The sequence below is a fragment of the Silene latifolia genome, chromosome 4 (assembly GCF_048544455.1).
Source record: "Silene latifolia isolate original U9 population chromosome 4, ASM4854445v1, whole genome shotgun sequence".
Taxonomy (NCBI): domain Eukaryota; kingdom Viridiplantae; phylum Streptophyta; class Magnoliopsida; order Caryophyllales; family Caryophyllaceae; genus Silene; species Silene latifolia.
Genome location: NC_133529.1, coordinates 54732872 through 54740940, shown reverse-complemented (window position 1 = coordinate 54740940; position 8069 = coordinate 54732872). Strand labels below are relative to the sequence as shown.

The 8069-nt window shown below is 33.4% G+C and overlaps 1 protein-coding gene across 2 annotated transcripts; it reads right to left on the bottom strand.

Moving 5' to 3' along the window:
* Positions 1 to 234: 234 nt before the first annotated feature.
* Positions 235 to 3533, bottom strand: LOC141653502 (uncharacterized). 2 transcript variants are annotated; one of them, XM_074461281.1, is made up of 5 exons: positions 3301 to 3533; positions 2825 to 2915; positions 2663 to 2721; positions 2410 to 2508; positions 235 to 396 (listed from the first exon to the last, which is right to left on the bottom strand). In XM_074461281.1, the coding sequence occupies exons 1-5, from the start codon at positions 3391 to 3393 to the stop codon at positions 352 to 354; spliced, it is 387 nt and encodes a 128-aa protein (XP_074317382.1). In that variant the 5' UTR covers positions 3394 to 3533; the 3' UTR covers positions 235 to 351. The 2 variants fall into 2 exon arrangements, with proteins under 2 accessions (XP_074317382.1, XP_074317381.1); XM_074461280.1 differs by lacking the exon at positions 235 to 396 and having other exon boundaries at positions 2209 to 2508; positions 3301 to 3531.
* Positions 3534 to 8069: the final 4536 nt, after the last annotated feature.

Below are 8069 nucleotides of genomic sequence, written 5' to 3'. Positions count from 1 at the left end.
CTGAATTAGTCGCTAATCTGCAACCAACTGAATTAGTCGCTAATCTGCGACCAACTGAATTGGTTTCTAATTTGCGACTAATTTAATTGGTAGTAACTTAGCAACTAAAAGCTATTTGTTGGTCGCTAAATGTATTTCAGATCGTAAAAAAAAATACATACTCCCAACCCATATTAGGCTGAAAGTAAGGCTTAAACCCACAATTTTGACGTAATGAAGTATTGATTTCCTCAATTAAAAATATTGATTAACTTTATTACATGTATAACCCAAATTACAATTAGCATAATACACTATTGATATTCTTGCACAAGAAAACTATTTGTACAATTTGAGACTAAGTTCTTCATCCTAAATTTGAGATGTTGATTTCTTCATCTGCATCAAAGATTGTACCTAAAATGCAAAAGGCACACAACCATATTAAATTTACTTGGTGTAAAGATTGAAAATATGTACCAAAGACTTGAAAAATAAAAGTCTGTATACTCAACAATATATATAACCAAATATAATTAAAGTAAAGAGAGAAAAACTTGGTCTTACATTAAATTAAAAGAAATAACATAAATTCTAATGACCAAAAAACCAAGCATTACTCATAGCATAAGAACAAAGACAGCCAAAATTGCATCTAAAGCTTAAATATAAAACTTAACTAACCAATCATATGAAATTATCATACTAAAGCTACCAAACAATAACGGTCGACCAACAATAAGACCAATTGTTTTTTGATATAGTAGCAATAATGGTGGAATATTCAAGATCTCACCTTAAAAATGACCAAACCCAGAGCAAATGAGAAGTGTACTCGAAGATTAATGTTGATTCGGATCTATAAATTTATATGCGTGATCTAGCCATCAGTTTTGGAAGAAGGAGAAATTAATATTTGTTCATACTAATGGTATTCTATTGAAATGATAAAGATTAGAAGAAACTCATGTTGTGAAAGAAATTAAATGAACTTAAATCATATTAGAGGTGGATAAAGAGGTGAAATGGTGAGTTGATGATGATATTTCTTTACTTTGTGAAGAAAGATGGAAAAAAAGAGCAGGTTAGCAAAGTATGCGGCTGGCTAGAGGAGTTAGAAACCCTAAGACTTGGTATTATATGATAGCTAGATACATTCATTTTGGCGGAAAACGAAATTTTAAGCATGAATTCTCCCGCCCACCTTCCTACTCTGCTCTCTTTTTTGTTTCGTTTGTATAATTATATACGGAGTACATTATACTCATTATTAAATATTATATAGAGTATAACCAATAACCAATATTTTTATAGGAATTCTTACTTAAGACGGTTTTAACTTAAAATGTCTTTTACATCCGATTAAAATAAGGATGGACATTAATGAGTATGTGAGAGGTCTTTGATTAAGACGGTCTTAAACAAGACCAACTATAATTTTTAATGTAAAAAAAAAGGCAGGTTTTTCAATCTCGCATTAAATATCATACTTATATATACGGAGTATTTCACATCAGTATTTTAAAAACTCAAGAAAGTTGTAATTACATAGAAAGTTTAAAATTTAACTTGGTATTTAATTAGAAACTAACTCGTAATGGGATGCTAACTAGCATCTAATATTTGCAACCAATCTTAAATGGATGCTAATTAGCGACAAATTTGTGAGTGGTTGCTAAGTAGCATCTAATTTTTGCAACCAATGATAAATGGATGCTAATTAGCGACCAATTTGTGAGCGGTTGCTAATTAGCATCTAATTTTTGCAACCAATGTCAAGTTGGTTGCTAATGAGCAACCAATTCGAAAATGGTTGCTAATTAGAAACCAATAATTGGTTAGTCGCAAAGGTTGGTTGCTAAATGACCTTTTTCTTGTAGTGTAAGGTGATAATGTGTATGACGACAGTACTAATGGAGTAATTAGTTAATTACAGATATGACCGTATACAGTTATACTATAAAAAGAACAAAAATTATAGCAAAAAACCGAAAAATTTTCACTGTTTAGGGTGAACGAGTGGCCTTGCTAGTCCCGCCCATCTACCATTTCCATTAACAAAGCATTTAGGCCGGTCATGAACCCCTTACGTTTCAAGAGGTTAATTGATTTGAAGTGTTTAAGTCATCACACTTTACAAGTTATTTTGTTGAACACAAACTTTTGTACAAGTTCAATTATGAGACTTATATACTCCGTATGTGTTAGTTAGTACAGGTAAAATTGAACTGGATCGGACAAGGTTTACAATCGTTTCATGCATGCATAACGTTACAAAAGTGGGAAATTGTTCTTACGATCATCTCATATACAAAGTACGGAGTATAAGTTTACATTTAAAATATCGTAAAATTTTATAATGACAGCTTAATTATTTAGTTCTGAGTTATGGATAGGAGATTTGCGATGGGGCGTAACATAATCCGTTACCATCACGTCTTCGACTGGTTTATCTTCTTTTGTACCAGTAGCCTCCTTAGCCTCTTGTGATTTCGATTCTAGCATTGATCTTTTGTTTTTCTCCAAACCCTAAATACATATGAATAATAGTGTATGTATTAGATAGTTATCTACTTAGGGTGAAAATTCGAACCTGCAACCTATTGTTCAAACAATTAGACTACGTGATTTTAAAACTTATCTCAACTAGTTAATCAGTATGAGTATTTGACCTAGAATTTACCTGCAATTTATCTATCACGCTTCTGCTTCCATCCGATGTTATCATTGATATATCGTGACCTGTATCAACGTCGTACATCCATGAACGATAGCATATTAGATTAACTGAAAACATTGAGAGTTCAGAAATTCTTATATCTTAACAAATCGTGTTGTAACAAACCTGAGAGTGTTTGTTTTGTTTTCTCAGATGCTTGAACCGTCTTTATGGTATTCATTTCTTGTTTGAGTTTTGTATTTTCTTCAATGACATCCTGCAACATAATATGCACAGCCAACGGTACGTTACTTTGGACCACCATGGAACGTTGGAACTTATACATGGTTTTATCTTCGTGTTATCATGTACATAGAGTACTATCAAAACGACTTTATGGTACTCGTTTTGTCTTAATTATTTATTTATCTTTATATTTGACAAACAAACTAGAGTTAGAGGATGAGACCCCGAGATAACAAGTGAGCCATGCATATTATATTTATGTTCAGAAGGATGATTAATTTACAAATCGAAAAATTTCAAAATAAAAATGATACTCTGTAACATATAAATGTCACCCTAAAATAATATTGCTCCGTAAAAAGTAAACAAATGACCTACTTAAGCTAGTACCTATAATAAATATACAAAGTACGTACCTTGCTATGGATTGCAAATCCAAGAGAGTGCCTTGCATGGCATGCATGGATGGAAACTAATAAAAAGGCCATAAAAATAGCAACAATACCCATGACAAAAGATATATAGTACAATAAGTTGGCACTAAAATTCGAAAACGAAGAGGAAAAATAATATTTTGGGCTCTCGAGTCAAGTATATAATAAGAATAATTTTTAATAGTGATTGATTTTATTTAAATGAGACGAATGAAGGTGATAATATATATAGTAGTAGAAGAAGAAGCAATAAATGCAGATAGGTATAAGTATAAGAAAAGGGGTAAGAAATAGAAAAGGAAATGAAGGTCCATAATTGCGAGAACATGGAAATGTTTTAGAAAGTCTCTCCATTTAAACAGTCATTTTCATCCGAAATTTCAGACAGATCATATATGACCAATTTATAGCTAAATGTGACCCAATTTAAATCGTAATGTTTTACCATAAAAATATGATTCGGTTTAAACGGTCACATTTTATCATAAAAGTGATCAAATAAAATTATCTGAAGGTTTCAAACGGCATAATCCGTCTCAAATGAGAATTAATTGAAATGTTTAGGGTCACAATGATCCTTGATATTGCCAATTTCAATATCTCCAAGGACTCTTCTTGTCCCCCTTCTTCTCCTACACTTTAATCTTATGTAGGGTCTCTCTATTGTAGTCCCACCACACTACAATAGTGTTTATATATGTAATGCATGTATCAAAAGAGTCACTTCTCATGTAATTGGATAATTATGTATGGCACCACGAGGTCCACAATTTAAAGAACACAAATTCTCATTTGTGACGGCACTACCCGTCACAAGTTTACGATGGGTCGAATACATACTAAATAATAAGAAAATAGGGCGGATAATTGGTGCAAGTGGGCCGAGTAGAGAATAGTAGCCTCTGACATTGTCTTTTGATGTACATTAGAAAATAAAAATAATACTCCTTGTTTATAGTTCCAAGGTCATTTAAACCAGATACTCATTTCATTTGTTATGTTTTGACTTCTGAATTTCTAATTTCCATCACAAAATTTTAATTAAAAAAAAAACTCTCTATGTTCATATTAATCCAAATGTTCAAAATCTAGAAAAAACATCATATTCAAAATCCAACAAAAAATCTGTCACAAACATGTATGTATCCGTCACAAAATCAGAGACATATCATCTTCGTAACCGGATGAAGCAAAATATGAGCAAGAAGACGAGATTAACGGTAAACATTGGGTTTTCTTTTTATTGTCCTTAAATGTTTCGATTTAATATGTTGAAATTTGAAGGTAAATATTGGGTTTGTTTTATATTTTTATTTTTGTTATTAGATTTATTTTTGAGATCTATAAATAAAAATATTACTTGTGTTAAATGTATGAAAAAATCCCTATAAAAAAGACTCCTAATTTGTTTTCCCTTTTGTGGTTGTCTTTGTTCCATTGAATCTGATTTTTTATTTTCTTTGTAAACTATTTTTTTTTTTTGAGTTAATGTTGAATGCATTTTCTTTTTGATTTACTGATAACCATGATAACATAAATGGTCACAAATTATCTCAAAATCATTACGAATATTAATATGATATTTACGCGTTGTTTCATTTCAAGGTAATGTGGTGACATTTGAAGCTAATATGGAGACCTTTATTGTCTATAAGGTTACAGTCTATGCTAATGTATTTAAATATTTGTGGTGATAATGTCTACTATTGTCTACAGATTTGTCAAGTAAGGACACTCAAAGATGAAGTATTATTGGAGAATAGTTTCATATATATAGGAGAGTTATTATACTAATTCTATCATTTTCAGGAAATACATATTAATACTATATATGAATATGTAGTCATATATTCTAAAAATATTTATAGTTTTCTTCATTTTGTTTGTTAACCTGCACAAGTACTGATTATTAGACCTTAGGAGATGGTAACATATTGATCAATTAAGTAAACATGATAAGTTTCAATTTCCTATTTATTTATTTTTATCAAAGTCCAAGATTGTTCCCATTTTTAGCTGCTATGAAATTTTGATTAAATAACCGAAGGCAATGTTACCATATCGAGTCCACTTGTTTATATATTAAAGTACTTTGTAACCAATTTTAGAGATCTTACAGACCTTAAGAGATTGTAACATATTGATCAATTAAGTAAACATGTAACAGACTGAAATATGTTTCAATTTCCTAAATATTTGTGACCATATTTAACTGGGTGTACTCTATTTACCCCATCACATATTAGTTGGCTGAAAATGATGACTTATACTCTTCAAATGGTCACATAATAAAATTTAGGTAACCATGTTACAAAATATAATATATGACAATTTTAAGGATAAATGCTTTCATTTGTATATTCTAATGAGGTGTCTTAAATGGTAACATATGGTGACATATTGAATAATTTTGTGAACATGTGTGAGATCTGCATTAAATTTCCCTAATGGAGCTGTATGTTTATATCTTTCTACAAAATGTCACCTCTTTAGATTGGTCACGCGTATTGAACGATAAAGTAAATATCTTGTACTATGAACTGTAACTTGTATTTAGTTTTATCTTGTAATACGGACTATCAAATCTTGATCGTCATTTGAAATAATATCATCTATAACATCATCAATATTCGAAAATAATGAGCAACTTTTGTACTGTTTTAGAACTAAAGTGGTCACATATTAGACAAGTCATTTTGTCAAATATGTCACCATTGTTATTCATAATTTCATATATGTTATGATGATATGAATCATTCAAATCAAATCAAATATAATGTAAAATGGTTATATTTTATAACTAAGATGATAATATTTCATTCAAATATACTATGTGTAACACCCCACGTTAATCGAAGAGGTCCTGTGTTAGGCTTAAAATGGCTAGTGCTTAAAGGGTTTGAAAGTACTACTCATATCAACAAAGTGCACTTTCTTTTATGGTCATCCATGCGAAAGAACTCCAAAGTTAAGCGTGCTTGGCTGGGAGTAGTCTTAGTATGGGTGACCTCCTGGGAAGGTTTTCGGGATGCGCATGAGTGAGGACAAAATGCGCTATAAAGGACCCGTGTTGATCTGTGGGCCATGTACACAGCCTGGTGAGCTATCATAAGTAACCGCTCCCGACCCGGTTTGGGCCGGGGTGTTACACTATGTCACCATTTTAATTCAGATATGTTATCATTCTAAGATTCTTTTTCTTAAAAAACAAATCAAATGTAATGTAAAAGGATCACATTTTCTAATTAAAATGTTCTGCATAACTCTATATTTTAAACCATTTCTATTCATATTCTATCTAAAATGGTTACATATACTTACTAAGATAGTAACATTTTATACACATAGTCAAATGTGACCATTTTGATTCATATATAACATGATCATAAGATTCTACATTGTTCAATACAAACAACTACTGTCCAATTCCCCGCCCACAATTCTTCAGCGCTTCTTCACATTACCACCTCCCTTTGCGGCTTCAACACCATTATCGCATGCGAAACTCTTTCTCATCCCAACTCTAGTGTAAGTGTAACATTAGGTGAAGTTGCTATTCAAAGATGTTGCCTCTTCTTCAGCACCCATCGACTGCAAAAAAAAAACCCATAATCAATATGTCAATATTTTTGCTTAATATGTAGCCATTCAGAATATTATGTCACCATTGGAGTTACATATTTCACATATTGTAAAATGACTACATATCCTGACTAAGTTGGTACATTTTATACGCATACACACATGCTACCTTTTGTATTCTTACATGTTAATATTTTAATCAAATCTAATCAAAACAAACCGTAAAAAGGTTATATTAATCTGCCTAATATGGATACATTCTGACCAATATGGTTACTGTTCCGGGTGTAATTCCAGAGCAGTTATTTGTTACCACCCGTGCTTGTAGAATGACGTCTTTGGTTGAATCCTCCTTGCGGTCTCCTGAAACAATGAACAAACTGAGGGCTCGGCTTTGGGCCGAGCGAACTCACTCCGACGCTCAAGTCAGTAAACTTAGAGAGAGAAGTTGTTGTTACTTGGCGAAGTATGTATTGTAGAGAGATAAGGAAGATATTACCAGATGAATAGTGATTCTTAGGTTAAATTGTGGATCTCCTCCTCAATGAGAGTTGAGGAGTATTTATAGACTTTCACCTTTTGTCACGTAGTGGCCAAGTGGCCAAGTGGCTAGCAGGTGGAAAGACTGATCTACCCCTCGGCCGAGGGACCCATGGCAAGCCGGCGGGCCTGGCGACTCACCGCCGAGGGGTCTTGGATATGAGTTCGCGGATGTGTGCCTCGGCGGCTAGTTGTCCCCGCCGAGGCACAAGAGACAGCCGACGGTGGCGTCGGTTAGGCATCTAAGCCGTTGACTTGCTTGTGGATATCTTTGACCTTGCTCAATAAGTTGATCGTCGGCGGGTGCGAGAATATGCCCCATCAATTTGCCCCAGGCGTAGTCTGTCTTGCCGTGGTATGGGCTCCGATGTATGTTGAGCGTATATTCTGCGCAAGTAAAAATTTCTGCCCCGGCTTCTTCTTCCCTCGCATGGCTCTGCTTAGGCCGTACCATATCCCCCCTCCACATGGATGTGTAATGGACATCCGATGTGGAAAAAGGCAATACGCCCGGGCCGAGACCGGGGTGGAGAGTGCTTGGTTGTTTCGATTGCCCCCTGGCCGGTGCTTTACGCTTGGTTGGTCATGTAGGCCGGGGAGAAACGGATACTTAAGAATTTGTTGAGGAA